This window comes from Octopus bimaculoides, chromosome 11 (assembly GCF_001194135.2).
Source record: "Octopus bimaculoides isolate UCB-OBI-ISO-001 chromosome 11, ASM119413v2, whole genome shotgun sequence".
Taxonomy (NCBI): Eukaryota; Metazoa; Mollusca; class Cephalopoda; order Octopoda; family Octopodidae; genus Octopus; species Octopus bimaculoides.
Genome location: NC_068991.1, coordinates 9,479,554 through 9,502,433, shown reverse-complemented (window position 1 = coordinate 9,502,433; position 22,880 = coordinate 9,479,554). Strand labels below are relative to the sequence as shown.

The 22,880-nt window shown below is 34.7% G+C and overlaps 1 protein-coding gene across 5 annotated transcripts in view; it reads right to left on the bottom strand.

The window, feature by feature from the left end:
* LOC106880921 (putative uncharacterized protein DDB_G0271606) overlaps positions 1 to 22,880 on the bottom strand; it is a 78,185-nt gene that overhangs the window by 26,980 nt on the left and 28,325 nt on the right. For all 5 annotated transcript variants that reach the window (XM_052971491.1, XM_052971488.1, XM_052971492.1 and 2 more), the window contains 2 exons: positions 6,313 to 6,360; positions 4,797 to 4,865 (listed from right to left, as the gene is read on the bottom strand). In XM_052971491.1, the coding sequence (XP_052827451.1) occupies positions 4,797 to 4,865; positions 6,313 to 6,336 (93 nt within the window). In that variant the 5' untranslated portion in view covers positions 6,337 to 6,360. The remainder of the gene's footprint in view (positions 1 to 4,796; positions 4,866 to 6,312; positions 6,361 to 22,880) is intronic.

Here is a 22,880-nt window from a genome sequence, read left to right as displayed (position 1 = left end):
CTCTCTCTCTCTCTCTCTCTCTCTCTCTGTAATGTCCTAACTAACACTAAACCATTCTTTCTCGACCATGTTGACTACAGTTTCAGTTATTCTAGTTCTACCACTAAAATTGCTCAGTTGAAAGAGCGTCAGACTTATGAGTTAGAGAGTAATCCGAGCGTTGCAGGTTCAAACTGCCTAAGTGAGTGCACTTTTGTCTTTTGCTTTTTTTTTTTTCTTTCTTTTTAAATGCAGGCTTAGCTGTGCAATTTTAAGAAGCTTGCTTTGCAACCATAGTTTCAGATTCAGGCCTGCTGCATGGCACCTTGGGTAAGCATCTACTATAACCCCAGGCTAAACAATGCTCTGAGAGTGAATTTGGAAAACTTGTGTGTGTGTGTTCTACCCCTTCACTGCCTGACAACTGGTATCCATTTGTTTAACTGTAATTTAGTGGGTTCAACAATAGAGACTGACAGAATAAGTACCAGGCTTAAAAAAAAAAGAACTGGAGATCAATTTGTACCACTAAAAACTTTTCTGTGTAGAGCTCCAGCATGGCCACAGTCCAATGGCTGAAACAGGTAAAAGAATAGAAGAGATACCTACAATCCATCAGCAAATTTTTAAAATCTTATTTTAAAAATAATGGCTGTCTTGAAATCTGTTATATTTGCTTTGTTCTTTTAGTGGTTTGTTATGGACTGTGGTTATACTGGGGCAACCTTGAAGAGTTTTGTTGATCAACTTCAGTACATATTTTAAACCTGGCACTTTATGAGTCATCTCTTATTGAACCACTAAGTTATGAGGATATAAACAAACTAACACCAGTTGTCAAGCATTGAGAGAGAAAAATACGCTTGCAGGCAGTTTTTATCTACCAAGTACATCCACAAAGCACTGGTTGACCATGGGCGACAGTAGAAGGCACATGTCCAGAGTGGCACACAGTGGGAATGAGTTGAAAACCCTGTAGCTTGAAAGTGAACTTATTAAGCCACCATACCTGCACATTAAGTTACTATTGTATCAGTTTCAAAATTTTGGCACAAGGCCAGCAGCTTTTTTTGAAGGTCAAAGGGCTTAAGTAAGTGCATTAACTGATGTTAAAAGTAAAAACTTTGATTAAATACTAAGAACTCAATAATAGGAGTAGAGAAGTTTAGAAACTCATTTAATTTATATTATCAGAGGGGGAAAAAGAAATAAAAAAAAATTATTTGGTTCATATTCAATATTTATAGCAATTTGTGGGTGTCTTGGAGTAAAGCTAAATAACCAGCAAGCCAAATGTGATCCATTTTGACTTACATCTACAACTACTCAACTTCATCTTATGTTGTTACTAATGCCCTTGACAACAGGATGAATGTCCTGATCTTATTTCTGCCTATATAAACCTAAGGCCTCGCAACTTAAGAAATCAATATTTGCACCTGCTATGTCTTCTCGAATAACATGTAGTAAGAATGATGTGTAAAGTTACAAGACATTTGTAGTTAAGCCATTCATATGACAAAATTTGTTTTCCTAGTTTAAAAACAAAAAACAACAAAAATGTTTCTTAAAAGTCCCCTACTGTAATGGCATGCAAGACATGCAGTTAGCTGTTGTAAGCAGCTACTAGTTAGAATCCTCATTAACAACAACAACCACCACTACAACACTAGCAGCAATAACAAGTCAGCTAGCCAGCCAAGTCAACCAGAAATAGCTTTGACATAACCAAATACATAGACATAATGGTTGAATGCCAAGAGATATATTTATGAGTACAATGAACAAAGAATTCTGGTGTGTGCAAAAGTATAAAAGATACAAAAGAAGTTAAATTACTAATAAATGAAACAACAGGATTAAGTACAAGTCACACTGGGAAACTGTGATTAAGCAAAATCATAGTAGGAAATCTGAGATAAATATCTAAATGTGAATAAAGAAATATAGAAAAATAATTTAGAATACTGGATATGAAAATTAGAATAATTTCGCTGTATCTTGGGTGGGTCATTATGCCAATAATAAACATATGCACTGGTTCTATTTCACTTATTATTATTATTATTAGCCAATTCATTAACGCTTTAACCAATCAATCAGTTAGGTTTGCAAACCTCAATGACATGCACTCCCTACTCCAGGTCTTCTTTGGGTCCATCTGCGTTTCGTAGTTTACAGGTTCTATATTTATAGAATAATTTCCATTTTGGTAATAAGCCTTGAAGCTAAGGTGGAGGCTGACTAAGGTCATAAGTTCAAGCACTGCTAGAGTTAGTATGTTGTGCCCTCACCACCTTTCTCTCAGAAGCCTGATAGACGTATAGTGCCAATGTTACTTTTGTTAATGAAAGTGCTCATCCTTTATTATCACGAAAGGCAATTTTTCCAGTCATCTCGTATTTACCTTAAAGCCTAAAACGTCTTTAAACTGATTACACAGAAAGCATAAGTTAAGGTGATCCTGGTTGTAAAGAATTGAAACAACTGCGTAGGTGTACCAAATGACAGTAGACCTGGCAAATTTCATGTCGATAACCACTGAACCAATTGGCAGTAAGTCACTTGATCCTAACAGTGTAGTTACCAAATTTCTGTACTACATTTTAATCAAGATTAAAACATTTTTAAAACCTTATCAGAACATGCCTCCCAATGAAGACAGGATAGCCACTCATGAAATGCTAATCAAATAAATTGTCCATGCCAGAGATGTGCTTAAGCAGATATGACCAGCTCTACTACCAAACAATGATGGTGAATCAAATAGATGTTTCTAACATCTAGTCCATCAATAGTTGATGTGATAGTCTAAAGATGATTACACAACCAAGTAAATTAATTCTATGCTGGAATAGTAATAATGGTCTATCTCCAAGCTAGATCATAAGGTCATGGGAAAGTGCAGAGACCAGTGATCTAAATGGTTCTGACAACTTCCTTCTGCATGCTAAGTTAGCCTATAGCTTTAAGTTGTTCCAAAAATAAATTAATCATACAAATAAAGTTTCTTTGTCTCAAAACTCAGAAGTCAACACATACAAACTGGTTCATAGTAAGTTTGGCAAATTGCCTTCAGAAAGTTGTGCTTCTGAATAGCACTCCTGTAACATACTTTACTGAAAGCTTATAATAATATTTAAGAGCTGACTCAAGATTAGATTTTAGGTCAAATTCACACATCATTGTACTAGTTAGTGACTAAAAAATAACTTTTCTACGGAATGGACTGTTCTGTTTCCTTGTAGACCACAGTGTGCAGTAGCAACACATTGTTGAGGTAATGGAACAATGTTATCGTATGTAGTTGATGGCAGAAAGTTGTAACAACAGCTGAATAGCTCAACAAGAGGCTAAAAAGGTGTGGGAGTGAAATAAGTTGATGCACAAAAGGTCACAGCTTAACATGTTTCGCCACTTGTCTTGATATGTGATGTCAATGTCTCACTTGCTCAAAGCATGATCATCGACCTCAGCACAAAAATTCAAATCCAAAATATAGTTAGTATTAACATCATTAAATGTTTCGAAAGAAATAAATCAAAACTGTGCAATATTGTTTGATAATCATTTTAGATACTTATTTCTTAGATGTCTCTGACAAAATATACAAGTAAAAGGAAAAAGGTTAACTGATCAGTGACAAATGCACATAAAAAAAAAAAACACTAATTGGACTAAGTTTCTTTTTCTGTTTTACAGGTGTGGCTGTGTGATTGAGAAGCTTGCTTCCCAACCATATGATCTTTGGTTCAGTCTCACTGTGGAGTACCTTGGGCAAGTGTCTTCTACTATAGCCATGGGGTGACCAAAGCCTTGTGAGTGAATCTGGTAAACAGAAACTGAGAAAAGCCTGTTGTGTGTGTGTCCCCTTGTCTAACCATCACACGATGGTTGTAATGAGCATCACCATCATACAAATGAATGTTGATCATGTCCAGTCTCCTGTGAAAAAGAGGTCTGGCCATGGGGAAATATCACCTTGCTTGGAAACAGGTGAGAGTTGATGACAAGAAGGGCATCCTGCCATAGAAAATCTGATTCAATAAATTTCATCTGAAGCAAGGAAATGCTGACATTAAATAATGATGACTTTTACTCTTTATGTTCCATGCGTTTTTCTACATAAGTAAGACTTTTAGAAATTTGAACATTTACATGTTGAGAGGATAGCGGGGGTGTGGCTCCCAAGTCACATGTCTTCCCTACAGTTACTTACACCAGGAGTACAATACAGAGGTTATAGAAACAAATGCATCTTGATTCTCTAGTTACGTTGCCTTATTGCATAGAAAAAAAAATACACTCACTTAAGTAGATTTTGATAGTGACCAATCTTTTATCAATTTCTTTACCATGTGTTGTTACTAGCTCCTTGAGATAGTTACTTGGTGACATTGACCTTACCTCTAGTACTGATATTCAACTGACCCCTAACAGCAATGGGGCCTTGAAACCTACTATCTGTGCCAGTGATAACATATTCAATGAACTTTGATATATACTTCGACTTTAAGTTGCTTTCAAATACAGCACAACAAACACAGCAGTTACTGACTTGGACATTTTAGACTAGATTAATGTTCACTATTAAATGAATGAGAGAAAAAAAAGTAAAGTTGAATCACTCTACATACTGTATATTCATCTATATTCACAGAAGGGAGGTGGGGTAATCTAAAATTGTTGGAACAGACAACAAAATCATTTACTTAATGAAAATTTAAACTGGTGAGATTTCTGAATTATTCTATCATACTTCTCCCTTCATTTATTATCTTCTCTATAAAATAACCCAAAAAGCAAAGTTTACTTACCTGATAACCACATGTACAAGGGAAGAAATTTTTATCATCTATTTCCAGAGGATCCATACATAGTGGACACTGAAAATAGAAAATACATTGAACAGATATTTTAATATCTATAGTCAAGATGGTTTTAAAATTGTTTTAAAAATCGCACAAATGTAAAATCCTAGTTTCAACAATGATACACAAATATTTTTAGCAGAAGTTTGAACCCCAGGCTACATAATGTGAATGTGGAAAATACTAAAGAACTGGTTGGTTATCAGAAAAGGTTGACTGTGGGTAATGTTAATGCTTAGCAATTCTGTTGAATGCAAAATTCAGGTTTTCTTGCTGCCAACTGTAGTATCCTGGGTGAATGTGAACCCAGCACAGCAAGTTAAAAGTTATCAATCATACAGGTGACTACTGCTTATAGTCATTGACTGAACTCCTTCATTTAGGTATTTATAGTTATGTGAACTGGCAAGTTTCTTAATTAGCTTGAAGGCTGAAATCTTAATGATTTGGTCAGCTATACAGTGTGCATAAGATATTTGAGGACAGATTTATGTTCATAAAAAAACAGCTATAACAAAAAATGCTACGAGGATAAAAATAAACCTTCTTTACTATAATGTTATCCAATAAAGCCACCTTCAGCTTCAACAACTGCTTCTAAATCATCTCCATGCTCGAATCAAGTGGTCCTGGTTCATTTTGGACATTACTCTGACTATGGCAGCTTTCATAGAATCTTTGGTGTTACGAGCACGTTCATTGACCTCTCTCTCAACAATGCTCAATGCTCCACATATAGTAGTCCAATGGATTGAGATCTGGGGAATTAGGAGGCCAAATGTTAGGGATTATGTGATCATGAAAAGTTTCATCCATCCTGTGTTACTAGAGCCATGTGTGATAGTGCAGATTTTTCAGTTTGTTTAAGAGTCTTTTAGATCTGATGTAGTGGTTTTCTTTTACTTTTTCTGACAAATTGACCTTTCCTCATCATATAAGACATAACTGATGTCTTTGTGGACATTTCTGACTGTTCCTTCTGACACATGGAGATCTTTTGCAATTGACTTCATGGACTTTCTGGGATTGTAATCAATGGTCTGTTGAACTTGCTGGATAAATTCAAGTGTTCTGATGAGTTCAGAGTGCTTAGAATGCATTTTATGCTTTGATACTGTTGATACATTTCCATCTTCAGTCCCTGACTCCTTATAAACTTTGTAGACAAAACATCTGGCAACTTTTAAAAATCAAGATATTCCTAAATTGCTATGCTCAGCCTTTATAACCTCAATAACAGAATCTGTAACCTTTTTGTCACTAATGTCTCAGCAGAAACCAAGAGCAGAATGATGAAAGATCTGCTAAAATGTAGCATTAATTAATGAAATTACTGAAGAAAACTACCATTAAACAACTGACAATTTAATAAAGAATTAGAATAAAGATTTGACTTGTTAAGGAGGTTATATTCAATAATGAAAGAATTCAATAACAAACAGTAGTAAAACAGATTACTTACCTCTATTTGATCTTCACCAGACATGATTTTTGGATTTCTAGTTCAGTTCTGAAACATTTAGAAAATAAAATGACATTCTTATACAGTAAATTGTTATGATTATCAAGGAAAATGTTAATGACAACTGCTCTAAATATATACAATATCACTGCCAAATTTAAACAGAGGGGGAGTGAAAATATAACTAAAAATTCTTTGTGAGACACCTAAAAAATTTTGGTACATTGACATTAGTTGAATTAAAAATAATAAAAAAAAGAAAAAGAATTGTTGAATGTCACACACTGACTATAGACATTACAGTCACATTTTCTCACACACCAAGGACATAACTCACCAACCCCCAACTTCATACATTTATAAATTATGTGGTACTGCAAACACTAATTGTTGTACCAAACAAATCTTCCAACACCAAACATGACTATTCACCTACCACACATAAGCATCACAGACTTCATAATGACTTTCGCTCAGCAGATGAAGGACAAAAACTGAAGTGAAAAGATTACTGCAAGCACACCAAGAGTATGGAATGACCTGGGAGGGTGCAGCTGTTTGGATGCTCACAATCTGGCATGGATGACCGAACATTGTGTTTTGGCTGACAGTACATTTTGACACTGGAGACAAACATATGGAGACATATACACATACAGAAATAGGGAGAGAGAGGGAAGAGAGACAGGCATTACACATACATAAAAACATAATTGCTCTCACAGATAGGAAGATAGAGAGAGAGACAGAGAAATTGAGGAAAACATTGAAACATCTGTTGTCAAAAGCCAGTGGAAAATCAGTGATGCCAAATAGGCAGCACCAAAATGTTTCATACATTCCTAGAATACATGGATTATGTCAAACAATATCTGGATGCCAAAATGTCACAATAGTTCCACAGCTGAGGAAGCTGCTTCATACCAAACCTAATGTTTAGAGTAAAAGAAGTTTGCATTTCTGCAGTATCAGTTGGCTGCCATAGTGGATTGGGTCTTCCACGAATAGAAATTATGTGTTGAGCATATTTGTTTCCTCCATGACAGTTAAAAAAAAAACTTTTCAGTAAAAATAAAAATAAATAGTCCAATGTTTGAGCATCATGAGGTAGACTGTATTGTGAACTAGTCCTTTCTGTGAAATTGGGAATTATGGTTGATGTAATCTTCAACCATATTGCCATAAGGTTTTCAATATCATTTTCATCACTTCCATTTTTTATCACTTTCGTTATCAAAATCTTCCTCATCCGACGAGGATTCATAAATATCAATATGATTTGTCCAAAGACAAATCACTGTTTTTATTTATACTTTGTACATCATCAAATTTCAGTGTTTATCCATAATGTTATTGCTTTTACACATGTTAATTAAATTTACCTGCCCATAAAAGTCAAATTTAATCAACAAGATCAGCTAAAATTACATAACTATAATCCACTGGTATATAAGCAACCACTGACAAAATTTCAAAGCTGTATGTAAAAAATGAAAGCTAGGAGTAAATATTGTGGTCACCCCTCCTGAACCTGAATAATTCAAAATAACGTGAACAAATAAGCATCACATTTGACAGATTGATCTGAACACTAAAGGGTTAAAGTACATGTCTAACCACAAATACATTAGACTGCAACACATTTTAAATCTATCTCTGTCATATAAATGTAGACAAACAGCATATACTCTAAAATAAGAGTATAGATTTTCAATCTCATGAGACAATCGGTGTTGATTTACAAAACACTTCTAATAAATTCCAAGGAATTTAAACTTACCAAACAACTAAATCATTCTTTCTCATCTCTTATGCAACCTTCCACACAACCAACGACTGTGTGGCTTTTGTACATACACAGTACAAACAAGATTTAAGCATATTTAAGGTACTGGGATAGTAGAATGCTCCTATACATTCAATTGGTTATAAACTACAAAGATCTGTTTCACTAAAGCTGACCAGGTCACTGAACAATTGCTACAGAAATATATGTTATACTATGACAAACACACACACACAGGTGTAAAGAAAAGTTTTAAAGAGAGTGAGGGAGAAAAACTTAATACATGAAAAAACTTATTCTGGCATTCACTCTCCTGAACAGGAAATGAAATTTGTTTTTTTTTTAACAACTCTTAACATTCATTTTTCTTCTTTCCTTTTACTAGTTTCAGACATTGTACTTTAATAGCATAGTGAATTACATCAGCCCAGGACTGCTGGTGACTCCTGCAGAATGAAGAACAATGTTGACTTGGGCAGAAATTGGGAAAACAAAACAGATGGTGGAACAAAACTGAAAGTAAAGATTGTTCTGTTTTATCTATTTGCTCAGCAATTTCTGTAAGTTTTTATTTTTTTATTTGCTTTCAGTTCTCAGTAACATACAGTCATACACATATACCAATTGTCTTTCATGTCCGCGAGTGAATTGAACAGTGAAACACACAGACACACCTTATTTTTTCACGAATTGCTTGTTTGTATTTTTTGTGTAAGTATATGTATGTATAAATCTGTTTATGAACTCAAGAAAAATTAAAGAAATAAAAAGATTTTCCCAAAATTGTCAAACAAATAGATAAAACACAATGCTATTTGGGTTTAGCCTTGTGATATCATCTCCAAAGGATAGCCCAAAAGAGAAATACTACAAGGAAGAATTAAACTCCAAACTGCTTGATATGGCCACCCCACCACCTGAAAATGATTTAAGAAAATTTGTAATTTACAATTACGAAAGCAAAATTTTAATACAAAGTATTGTGGTTAGTGTGATGAACTCACAACATCAAGATCATGGTTTTCATTCTTTGACTGAGCAGTGCAGTGTTCTTGAGCAAAACACTTCATTTCATGTTGGTCCAATCCACTCAGCTGTAAATGAGTGGCCCTGCAATGGACTGGCATCTGACTTAAGGGAGAATTTTGTGACTTCAGTCACCTACATACTATGAAAACTGAGTAACTATGAGTCCAAAGACTTGAGAGTGATGCCCAGAGGATAGTGATGATGATGATAAAACAGCCAATTTTCTATAGGAACAAGTTGGTGGATTATACTCTCAGTGTCAACACAGAAATGTATTGTGATAGAATTGTTTCGTGAGACAATGGTACAGATTCAAAATATATAAGCCACTTTATACCTTAATTTATGAAAATGTCACTAATTCTCAATATCATAATCATTGCACACTCCACAAGGACTTATTAGTTACTGGATTATTAAATTTTACAAACAAACAGAATACTATTACTAATAGCTCACTAATTAACATTTCATTAACTAGAGCAAAAACATTTTTTTTTTATGAATCAACTTGCATCAACTAATGTCAACACAATAAATATAAATATATATATATATATATAATTATGTGTATTTCTTCTATCTTAATGAATAAAAATTCTTCTGATAGAATAAATGGGTTAATAGAAACCAATGTAGCAAAGAACACAAAATAACAGTGGTTAGCTCCTGTTTTTAAGGCAGGAACTCCTTGAAATTTTGGGTATTTGAGTATATTTAAGAATTTAAGGATTGGAGAAAACGCATGTTATAATTGCATACTTTATTCCTACATATGTTTCAAAGGATTACAACCTGTGTGATCCATAGGGATCTTTGATATTAAAATTGTAACCTTCTCATCAGGGAAAGCATGGGAATCATCTTAAACGTAAGACATTATGACCGATTATGAAAACGATATATATATATATATATATATATATATAAGTTCAGTAAAGAATGTTTCAGCAAGGTTTTAATTTCTAATACCATTTTACAACGCTAACAATGTCTGATTTAGGTATTCTGTAATACTGGACCAATTGTTTTTCATAAGTGAATGACCTTCATGTAAAGAAAAAATATATATATTTCTTAAAATAAACCCTTCAAATTTTCTTAACAAGCAAAGTGAAGTGTATTTCCTGGGGCTAAAATACTAGCTGTAAAGAATGAAAACTAATGACTATGTTATCAGTTGTAGTCTAGTAATTATGAGTAGCAACCAGTCTTATATTTATTTATTTATTTCAAGTGGATGTCATTCAATAAGGCACTACTGTACCATAAAAGTAATTGAAGAAATCTTTTACAATGACCAGGACGACGATATTGATAAAAGAATATTCTTAATGTCAAATGCATCCTTCAATGCTTGAGAAATGTTCCTGGTGCTGCAGTCACGATAAGCAAACACAGAAATTAACCGATACGAAGGACAGACATCAAAATGTGAAAGACTGAGTCACAGCCTGAACAGGATACAAATGCAGCTGTTGCTGCTGGCATGAATACGAGTTTCAGACGAGGAGAAGGATTCTAGCTTATGCACCTCGGTCTATGTTAACAAGGAAAGAGATGATGTAATTATGAGGATACAATAAACGAAGAACCTTAGAAGTTAACAGTTATCTCTTACTTGTTTCAGTCACTGAACTGTGGCCATGCTGGGGCACTGCCTTGAAAGGTTTTTAGTTGAACAAATTGACCCCAGTACTGCCAAACTAAGTTATGGGGTCTTAAACCAACACTGGCTGTCAGGCAGTAGAGGGGGATGAACCACAAAAACACACAAATACATCCAACAAGGTTCAAAACAGATTCCATCTACAAAACTCTCACTAGGCATTGGTTGGCCCAGGGCAACAGAAGACACTTGCCCAAAGTGTCACACACAATGGTACTGAATTTGAAACCACATGGTTACAAAGCAAGCTTTTTAACCACCCATATGAATAATGGTGAAAATACCAAATGTGATTATTGTAATTCTTTCTGATTCTGAACCAATTTTGGCATCAAAGTAAACCTGGGAAGAAATATAATGTTGAAGTACAAGACTAAAAGCAGCATGCTGTTCATCAGGAAATATTTGATTGGTTTTAGGAAGGCTGTACATAGACTGAATCAACAGGTTAAGAGAAAATTTGTCCTTCATTGAAATTACTAATACTACACATATTTTCCTGACATCTACACCAACTCTCCCAAATTACTTCCACCATGTTGCTCCTATTTTATATAGGAGCACTATCTTACAACTGACTTTAGCTGCTACAGCAATTTTATATGAATATTACAAGCCAAACGAGGGTGTCTCTGCATAATAGCTTGACCTGTGAGAAACAGCAGCTAAATTCCAGGCACATTAGATAATATAGTACCAAATAAAAAAAATAAAAAAACAAGATGATCATAGTTGGAATGCTTTTGACCCTGGTCTTCTGCTCAATCAAGAAAACACCACCCAATATCTGCACTAAGTACAACCCATTTTCTGCTTTTGTGGATCTTGCCTCCCCCACTTCAAGCATTTTGATTTTAGTTCACTCTAAGATTTAAAATTCTACAATTAGAACCAAATTTCTTGAAATATCTAGTTATGAACTGCTTTGAGAAGAAAAGAAGCCTGCAATCAAATCCTCATTAAACATCCTTCTGTGCTTTAAATTTTTCTTCTTCTTAAAACAAGTTCAAAGAAATTATGCCTAATAGTTAAAAACTTTCATGAAGAATTTGTTTAAGGGATTTAAACAGTAACTGAATTTTTTAAAATTCTTTTTGTCATTCATTCAACTTACTCGACAACCTTAGTGGTACCAGATGTGTGGAAAAAGCACCCAACACAATGTAAGGTGGTTGGCATTAAGAAGGGCATCCGGTCATAGAAAACATGCCAACGCCAACACTGGACCTATCAAACTATCCAACCCATGCCAGCATGGAAAACAGACAGTAAATGATGAATGTCACGGTACATGGAAGACCATAAATTTAAAATAGTTATTTCTGACTTTAAGATAGTAACCATGAATAATTTGCTGGTCAACAATAGGAAACTTGAAAAATCTAAATAAAAATAAAACAAGACCATACAGAAAGCTATAAGAGATTTAGAATTGACATAGGTTTTAAAATAAACCATAAGCACTGTAGATCAAAGTCTAGATTCTGGCAATTGGAATCTAACGGTCAGTAAAACCAAACCAATTCTTCCCTGCACATACACTTTCTAGTCTTCTTCCTTTCAAAATTTTGTGGTATTGTGCTTAAAGAAATCAATAAAAAAGTTTTTTTTTTACATTCAATATAATAAAAAATAAACGTATTTTATTGATTATCCTGCACTCTAACATATTCCATAAAGAATAGAAGCCATCAACATGGCTGAAAAAAATCAATCAATGGAGATGGCCACCAAAACATAAAAGAAAAATACTGTTGTTAAAAGACATTAGCTAAATTAGATGGTAGGAGGGTTCACATAGGGAGTTCTCCAAAGTGACATTTTATAAGCAATAATATTTTAGCCTGTCAAAGTAGCATGGATTAAGAAGATTATCCTGGCAACACTGCTTACTCACTCCTATCCTTTATACCCCCACTGCCAACAATTACCGTTAATGTTTCAAACAAGCTCATACAATTATCTTTAATCTCAAGCTTATGGCACTTATTGAACAAATGTACAGCTAGCCATTCATTTTCAATATTAGATCACACCTCTTTAGTGTTTACTACTTAACTCTTTAAGCACTAAATGAACTGATAATGCTGACCTGACCTCAAACAGCATAAACCACTGAAATCAATGATGTTGGCTTCAGATTATTATCCCAAATTTTAATTCAACCTTGATCCATTTCAACAGGTTTTATCATTTATTAAGTTTAATGTAGAATTACATTAGCTAATTAAACAGCAATCAGCAGTACTAGAACTAGTACAGTTACCAATTTTAATAACAATGCTTAGTGGTGAGTACCATCATTCTCATGATACTATATCGAATGATATCCTACTGCTAGAATTTAAAATTTGTTATACTTAATAATAAATAAAAGATAAGATTAGTTTAATCAGGATATTGCACCACAATATGCACATAGATAATATAACAATCAATAAGCCAAAGAGTAACTGGAATAATGAAGTGAAATAGAATACTGTTGTGGTACAAAGCTCCCAAATGAAACCTGACCGAGCAGATCTCTAACACAAAAGTAGTTTCATCAAACAACTAAGATTGACACACTAAGCAATACTTTAGCTTAGTTGGAGACCACATTCTGACAAGCAAGGGTTTATCATATGGAGTGCAGTATGATAAATTGGCAGGTTGCATCTTCTCTAGTTACCAATCTGTTGTTACATGCCAGGAAGTGACCACAGTAGACTCAAGCAAGATGATAATGGCTGGAGCACTACATTTATTGTTCGAGTACATCCTAACATGATTCTTGAGACTGATGAGGATAAAACTGCTGTTGCTGCTGCTATTTTTCCATGAATCTGCCTTTTGTGTTTCTCTAGACAAAGCCGAAAGATTAGCATACATACAGTGGTGGTGTCGATATGTATAAGTGTTCGGGAGTGACTGTACATGCAGTTGCAAGAATTGTGGGTGGAGGGAGAATTTACTAAGGTAATAAGATGTGTTTCATACATGTCCAGGTAATCTTCCATTCTTAATATTTTTGTCTCATTATACAGATCAGCTGTGGGCATAAGATGTATGTGAACTGCCAATTCTAAGTGTGCTATTTTGTGTTTATATTTCTATAAGATTTAAAAAAAAAAAAAAAATCGAGAGAGTAAACAGACATAATTCATTGATTTAACATACTGTATGTACATTAGTGCTTATTATTTGTGTTGATCAAATGTAGTAACTGTAGGTCCACATGGTATTTCTGAAAGCCATTTTGCTTTAGTTCCTGCGTTTTACATGTTGAGTGAATTCTGCTGGGTAATCCCTGGTAAGTTTAAGTTGTAGAGATGCTGTATTTGTATCTGATGCTGTATTTGTTAAGAAAGCTGGTGAATTTGAGAGGAACTACTTTAGAGTGTATGTTACTGGAGCAGAGGTTCAAGATGGCTGACATGAGGCTGGAGCAGATGTATCTGAAGAATGGTATGAGGAAGTATTCCATGTCATTTTTGTAAGTGCATGCTTGTAAGATTATGAGCTGCTAAAAGAATGGCTTTTTGCACAAGCACATTTGGGAATTACAGATTATGTGTGCTAAAATAATTATTTAGATTCTGTTGTGAGATATACCAAGAAAGATATGTAAACCAGAATTAGTATGACTTGAACAACACTAGAAAAAATGGTTTCCTTGTGATAAAAGTATCTCCCAAAATAACAAAAGTTGAGTTCTTCAGAAACTGTAGAAAGCCTACCTCTTCACGGAACACAATGTCGGACTTTTACAAAGTTCACGAAACACCAAGATGAACTACACACCTAACTGCTCAGAGAAGCAACAAGCGTATCATGAAAAGCACAATCAACCAACTGAAGACAGAAGAAAAAGATGGATTAAATCACCAAGTGCTGCTATGGAAACCAACACATGGGGGAGCAAGGAAGACCTGCAATAACATACTGAGGGGCTGGATCATGACATTCATCAGGTGCTAACTTCTATGGACTGCAATGAAAGACCTTGATTGTTGAAAGCTCATTGTCAATGAAACCCCATCACAATGGCGGCGATTGAGGACTCAGCAATGGCTTGATGACCTGAGATTTTGCCAACCAACATTTATTACTGCCCACCCCACCCCAACCTCCCACTTTTTTTTTTTTTTATTTAATAGAGGTATTTATCTTATGAGTGAATGCCATAGCTCATTGGATCACTGAAACAACTTTAGACTAGTGCAAAACAAAACTACTCAGCTGCTGTCAGTCACACACCATACTATGTGTCTTACTGTTCTAAATAACCAGCATTTCTTTCCTAACAATCAGCAAAAGTTGAAGAAATACATTAATCCCACCAATCAAATCCATCCTACCACTTTATTCAAGTCAGCAGAAATGTTAGCATGTCAGACAAAATACTTAGCAACATTTCTTCTGACTCTTTATGTTCCAAGTTCAAATGCCAATGAGGTCAATTTTACTTTGTTTCAGGGTTGATAAAATAAAATACCTGGGTGAATATAATCAACAAACACCTCCCCTCAATATTGCTGTGCTTGTGCCAAAAATATTAAGGATTATTATATTATTATTATTATCGTTAGAATGCTGGGCGAAATGCTTAATGGTATTTCATCTGTTGCTACGTTCTGAGTTCAAATTCCATCGAGGTCAACTTTGCCTTTCATCCTTTCATCATCATCATCGTTTAACGTCCGCTTTCCATGCTAGCATGGGTTGGACGATTTGATTGAGGACTGGTGAAACCGGATGGCAACACCAGGCTCCAATCTAATTTGGCAGAGTTTCTACAGCTGGATGCCCTTCCTAACGCCAACCACTCAGAGTGTAGTGGGTGCTTTTACGTGTCACCCGCATGAAAACGGCCACGCTCGAAATGGTGTCTTTTATGTGCCACCCACACAAGAGCCAGTCCAGGGGCACTGGCAATGATCTCGCTCGAAAACCCTACAAAGGCCAGTTGATAAAATAAGTACCAGTTGAGTACTGGAGGTTGATGGAATCGACTCATTCCCCCCACCCAAACTCGCTGGCCTTGTACCAAAATTTGAAACCATTATTATTATTACTTCCTTTAACTGCAGTAAAGACACAAACTATTGTTTCGTATCGGGTTAAATCATTATGAAAATGAATATGAGTGATGTGTTGTGTCAGTTGTTTTAACAGTTTGTTCGTGATTTCTAGGATTACTAATGAAACATAAATTAACACTTTGCAGTTATTTAGATTTGCAACTGATGACTGAAATCAATATAGAATATGAGCATATTCAAAAATATTTTTAAAAAACATGATACTTCAAAGTAACAGGTGTTTAAAGATAGATATTTGGTAAGAACAATGATGTCAAACAATGCAGGAGCTGTAAAAAAAAAAATTAAATAATGGAGTTGGTGAGAAAAGCAAATGAATTATTTCAAAAACTGAATAAAGACTGCACCACAACAAACCTAATTTAACCACAGATTTTGTTGGGTTTTTTTCTACATTCTAAATATCCAGGACAGGAAATCTACAAAGTCATCTCATCTCAAATTTCTTAACCCTTTAGCATTTAAACAAGCCATATCCGGCCCAAATATTCTACTAGTTTTGTGTTCCAAATGAACAGGCTGAGCCTCTCACGTTGACCATACAATGTCATTCTAAAAATAAACAATCACATCATTGAAATCTCAAAGCTACAAGATTAATACTTGATTAATTCAAGATTACGTGAATAATATAAGCATTACATTTAACAGTAATCTGAATGCTAAAGGGTTAAAGATGGACCCAAAAACTAAGCTCAGGTAGAGTGGACTAAGTTCAAAGTCAAATCATATCAACCTGTAAAGCATCACTAAATTCAATGTGGATACAGACTGCTTAACACCATTAGTGTAACAACTTTAAATTTGTATGGGTCCTCTCAAAAGTCTAAATCAGTAAATACAAAACAGAACGGTTTCTTTGACAAAATGTTTTTATAATTGTCTCTCAAGTAATATATCTCCTAGAATTCTACATCTACTCTTTTACTTGTTTCAGTCATTTGACTGCAGCCATGCTGGAGCACCACCTTTTAGTCGAGCAAATCAACCCCAGGACTTATTCTTTGTAAGCCTAGTACTTATTCTATTGGTCTCTTTTTGCTGAACTGCTAAGTTACGGGGACATAAACACACCAGCATCGGTTGTCAAGCGATGTCGGGGGGGACAAACACAGACACAGACACACACACACATACCAAATCAACTCACAAGGCTTTGGTCGGCCCGAGGCTACAGTAGAAGATACTTGCCCAAGGTGCCACACAATGGGACTGAACCCGGAACCATGTGGTTGGTAAGCAAGCTACTTACCATACAGCCACTCCTACACCTATGGGGTCAAATTTTAAACCAGCAGCAGTGGCATCAGGTCAAATCCAAACTATCTTATAGTAACTTTAGATCCTTATACATTTGCATTATCAAATATTTTTACTTGTAGCTTTTAATACATTTTTGCACATTCTGTTTAATAATTAATGTAAACCCATACAGAAGATTTCAGAATCTCACTGAATATTCTTCAAAATGAAGCATTATTCGTCTCCATTTTAATTTATTCAAGTACTGACTCCATAACAAACTCTGTAACCAAAAACACTTTTCAGACACTTCTAACCATGCAATTCAAAACTTTCTATATTTCTCAACAAGGAACAATACCAAGTTGCACACTCCATTTTTCTATGTATAATTATTCCCTTCACCATACATTTGCCCATGGTTTCTAAGATTAGATTACAGTAACTACCAAATAATTCAACCACTATTTTTCTACCAAACATGCTGCAACTGCTTCTGCTACAGAAAATGACTAACTTGCAAGAGACCAACTGTCTAGTAGAAATAGTAAACTGTAATAATCCTCATCATCATTCAACATCCGTTTTTCTTGCTGGCATGGGTTGGTCAGATTGAGAGGAGCTGGCAAGCCCAGAAGGTACATCATAGGTTTCACAGCTTGTTTTTACTTGATTTCTACAGCTAGACACCCTTCCTAATGCCAGCCACTTTATAGAGTGTACTGAGTGCTTTTAACCAGCCCCAGTGCTTTTTAATGCGGTGCCAGCCTCAGCGCTTTTTAATGTGGCGACAGCACCAGCACTTGTCTTCTACATTATTTTTCCAACCTGTAAATATTTGAAAGTGCCTAATAGAAGCTGACTTTACATAAACTTCAGTATTCCCTTCTGGCTGCCATTATCTGCCATACTTCGACCTAGATATGGTCTTTTTTACACTCAACTTTATGGTATGAATTTACCAACATTTAATGGTGCAAATAGGGTTGCATATTCCTCTCCAGAGATAGTATTTATCACTTTTTGACCAACTCCATTCTGTTTTAGTTAGGATAAAAATTTGGTACTAAAATGCAATTGACTGGTAAGTAACCAATAAATTGGTTAGCTCTCTGAAGTTTATTAGAAATGGCAAAGCAGATTTTTATCACAGAACTGCAGGAGTCTTGTTTTCATATCTTGCATCACGGCTATTGCTACCATGACCATTGAAATCCTTTGCTTAGGTTCAATTACAGGAAACAGTTATCTATGCAACAGAATTCAGTTCCTTTTTATTCTCAAAGACGTTGAAGGAATTATGAGCCTGGAAGGAATTAAGATTTATTAGCTAGGAATGTGATAAAAGAAAATCTAAAGGGCCAGCTATCAGCAATGTCACTAACCTTTTACACGTTTCAGTCTCTGGACTGCAGCCATGCTGGAGCACTGCTTTGAAAGAGTTCAGTCAAAAAAATTGCATACATGAAATCCTTTCGGTTTCCACCTACCAAATCCACTACCAGGTTTTGGTCGACTCAGGGCTAAGGTAGAAGACACTTGCCCAAAGTGCCAAGCAGCGAGACTGTACTCAAGACCAAATAGTTGGGAAACAAGATTCTTAACTATGGTAGGAGATTAACAGCAAACTTTTCCTATGAAATATCACAAGAAATTTCATAGGAATGTAAACAGAATGGAACCCATGGTCAGTGCATTCAGATAATCATTGTTACTCTGGGAGATTATGGGTGTACTTTCATGATGAATAAACCGAAGGAGGGTGAAATTGAAGTTTTTTACTTCCACCATTTCATATGGAACTTCCATTTAGTCACTGCCTAAAATAGGAAAGAGCAAATGTATTCAAATTGGCCTATCGCAACATTCTTGGCTAAACTAGGTGTGTAAAGTGACATTTAGAATGAGGCTTGGTTTACTTTGTGATTATGTTTAGTGTTTACAAAATAGTTAATAGGGAAAAAACCACATTAAATTATTTATACTTCCTCAAATGAATATATATGCATTGTTTGTTTAACCCAAGGCCAGTTATAGTTGAGCAGGTCTATGATCAAAGTGTTTCAGCTACAACCATATTTTTTTTTCTCGAGAAGGTTTGGTTATTTTCAGCAATGTAAACATCCACACAAAAAGCCCCTTTTGTAATTTATTTACAGCTTAGTCAAAGGAGGAAGGCTAGTGTACATGACCCTTTGTAGGGCACTCTCAGACGAGTGGGAAAATGATGTTCATATACCAAGGTGCTTTTAGCAGAGTCCACTTTGTTACAAGCCTTCGGGACTAGACTACAAGGTAGTAGTCTTACACCAAGTAGTGATTAAACCTGCTACATAAGGCTTAAAGTGATGAATTTGTTTGCATGAGAATGAGAAAAGAACAAATAAACAAAAAACAAATTCAGACTTCTGATCAATGAAGTCATCATTTGGATAGATTCAGTACAATGAAAAAAAAACAAAGGTTAAAATTATATATAAAAAAAAAATGTTAAAACCATTTATAAAAAATGTCAAAATCATATATAAGGTATTCCCAAATCTAATCAATAAATAAATATTCTATTGAAAAGAAAGCAAAAGTTAAATCCATAAAGGAAACAACAATATATTCAGAAACAATAAATGTTATGTTGATGTAGATTACAGAGCATAAAAGAAGTGAAAGTTAAGCCAATTAGACTTAATATGAAGTAGTTAAATCAGATCATAGTGTATTTAGTTTCATAAACAATACACAAGAGGTACGACATAATTATATAGTGTTTTCCAACCAATGGGAAAGGTGTAAAGACTAATGTCACAGAGAAACTGATGCTATAGTAGCATACCTTTTGTGATACAAATCATCTATGAAACGGGAAAACAGAAAAGAAACTTGTGAGCAAGTAAACTAAGGAATGATACAATAGCTACAGGAACCTCCTGACCCATCAAACTAGAATTTTCATCTCACACATTGCACCTCACCAGAAGAAGTAAAAACAAACATATACAACTGGAGATCTGATATAAAAATATTTAAGAGGTTTCTCTCCTGGTCATGTGGTTTCAAGTGCTTTCAGCTTTGGTTGGCTCTATAGTAAAAGACATTTGCCCACATGGTGTACAGTGACATTTGAGCAAGTGTTTCCTACAAAAGCCTAAGGCTGACCAGAGATGAAAGAAGCCTATCATGTAGGTATGCATTTGTGTTTGTGTCCCCTGACATGTGAGACATGTGAATAAATACCACCTGTCACATAAGCAATGTCTTGTTTCTAATCCATTGTTAAAACCTGTCCAACCATGAGGAAATTTTTCACTTACTTGGCAATAAGAGCATCTAACAATAGAAAATCTATCTTGATAAATTCCGTATGATGCATGCAAGTATGAAATAGTGATGCTGACAAGGTTATACCATTTCTCAACTTAATATAGAACACACTTAGAATAATTAGCAGCAACTCCATTAAATGAACTGTTTTGTCCAAGGAGGCAACAAGCTAAAAGGAAAAGGTATTCGATTGACAAATCACAAGTTCAAATTCATCACAATTTGTGTTCTTGGTAATTAATGATAAACTGAATTAAATGTTCACATAGTATTATCTAGTTGTCAGGAAAAAACATCAGATTCTTCCAAAATATGTATCTCCCTGGCAACATGACAACAGAGTTTTTCTACCCAGAGGGAGATTTATCTTTCATGATCAACTCCAAGAAAAATGAGAGGAAAGCGCTGTTAATGAAACCCTTGTAACTATATAATGCAAGCAAATTTGATTTTATCAGTAAAACTGCCCTGATTATGGTTTGATCGAGACTATATCTGAAGAAGGAAAGAAGTTGTGATATTTATACTTTTGTGAGGAGTATTGGTGAAAGATGTGAAGTGAAACAGAAATGTATGAAGCTCAATTTTCGTAAGTAAAATATATCAAACTGCTAAATTTTGCCTATCATTTTTCTCCAAAACCACCTATTTATATTTTTTGATTAATTAGTGATTAAAGCGGCAAGCTGGAAGAATTATTAGCAAGTAGGACAAAATCCTGTAAAGCATTTTGTCTGTCTATGTTCTGAGTTCAAATTCCGTAGAGGTTGAATTTGCCACCTTTCATCTCTTCAGGGGCGCAAAAATAAACACCAGTCAAGAACAGGGATCAGTGTAACAGACTAGCCCCCCTCCACCAAAATTTCAGGCCCTGTGCCTATAGCAGAAAGGAATTAGTGATTAAGGTCCTAACAGGTGGTAGATTATTTCTAAAATATTTCTAACTGAAATCTCTACTCATTAGCTAAATTAAAACAAGTTACATAAACACACTCAGCTGACATCTCAATGAGGTAAACGCTAAGTAGAAACAAGTTCAAGCTAAATATTTTCATTATTGTTCATGTAATTACTCTCAAGTAAAGTAGCTAATGTCACCAGTATCAGCAGTAAACACTTCAGCTAAGACCACTGCCCTGGAATGAAGACTAGTAGAGTGTTTAAAAATAAAATCTTGAGACAATAAGCTGTATAATTCAAGGAGTTTAAATGACCATTTTAATATTTTTGAATTGTTAATCTTATTTAATAAGTTTTTTTTAAACAACAAGAGTAATTTTAAGAAATAGTGAAATATAAACTGTTTTATGTGTATATATGTAAGTTTATATATCTTTCCTGTACTAAAAAAATATTCAGCAGCAGTAGTATAGAAGGATATGCAACCAATGTCCAACAGGTTTTAATTCTCAGCCCCAAGCCTATGGCTTATATTTTTTCACTTATTCTTTCTTCTAGTCTGTGATAAGCCTTGTGGAATACACATCTTGCTTAAATAGTCCATTTTATTGGCATCACTTCTGTGACTAGGTTTCTTCCTATCACCAAATACTTTACAGTGAAACATTTTATAATACTACCAGCAGTAGAGAGGCAGTCCCATCCATGCAGGAGTAGAAACTACCCTCTATTCTATATCAGTTCTTATTTGAATGTACCATCTTCCTATACGAGTGAAAAGTAGTTTACTCAATCCTGAGCACTTTGGGGCCCTCAGAGATAAAAATAACAGAAGACTGAGTTGCATAGAATGTAGATTCATCCAACCGTTACCAAAAAAGAAAATTTTTTGTCGAATTTTTAAAAACTTGAAGTAGAAACAATGACCTGCACAATCAGTTTGCTTTAAATCATTTTAACTTGTAGCAACAACAGTAGCTGCTTTATTCTATTAACAAAATAGAAAACCTTAAAAGTTATATATCCTAGAAACAAGATGAAGGCTTAGACCATAGATAGAAGATTTTTAAAAAAAAGTTGGTGATAGAAATTTTATATCCTTATTAAATATACAATTACTGAGAGTATAAAAGTATACAGACTGAAGCTAAAATGACAGTCTTAAAACTTCCCAAACCACAAGCCACCTTGTGCCAAAGGCTAAAGATAGGTGTGACTGCTGACACAGGGTAGGTGACCTGATCAATAAGGGCAAGAACATTAATCATAAGTGAAATGACAAGAATTGTTAATATTTAAAATTTAGGAGAGCGCCACATTCTCTGATAAAGGAGACATGACACTTAAACCACAAACATAATAGCTAATGGGTAGTGAAACCATTTCAAGTGAACTATGAAGTGAGCATGATCTGACAGTTGTGTAGGTAAGACTGCAAAATAGACAAGAAAACAAATATTAGGTACAAAAAGAGGGAATTGTTCTGCAACTGGGTGCTGATGATTGATAGGTCAATGACCGAGTTCGCTTATGCAAGATT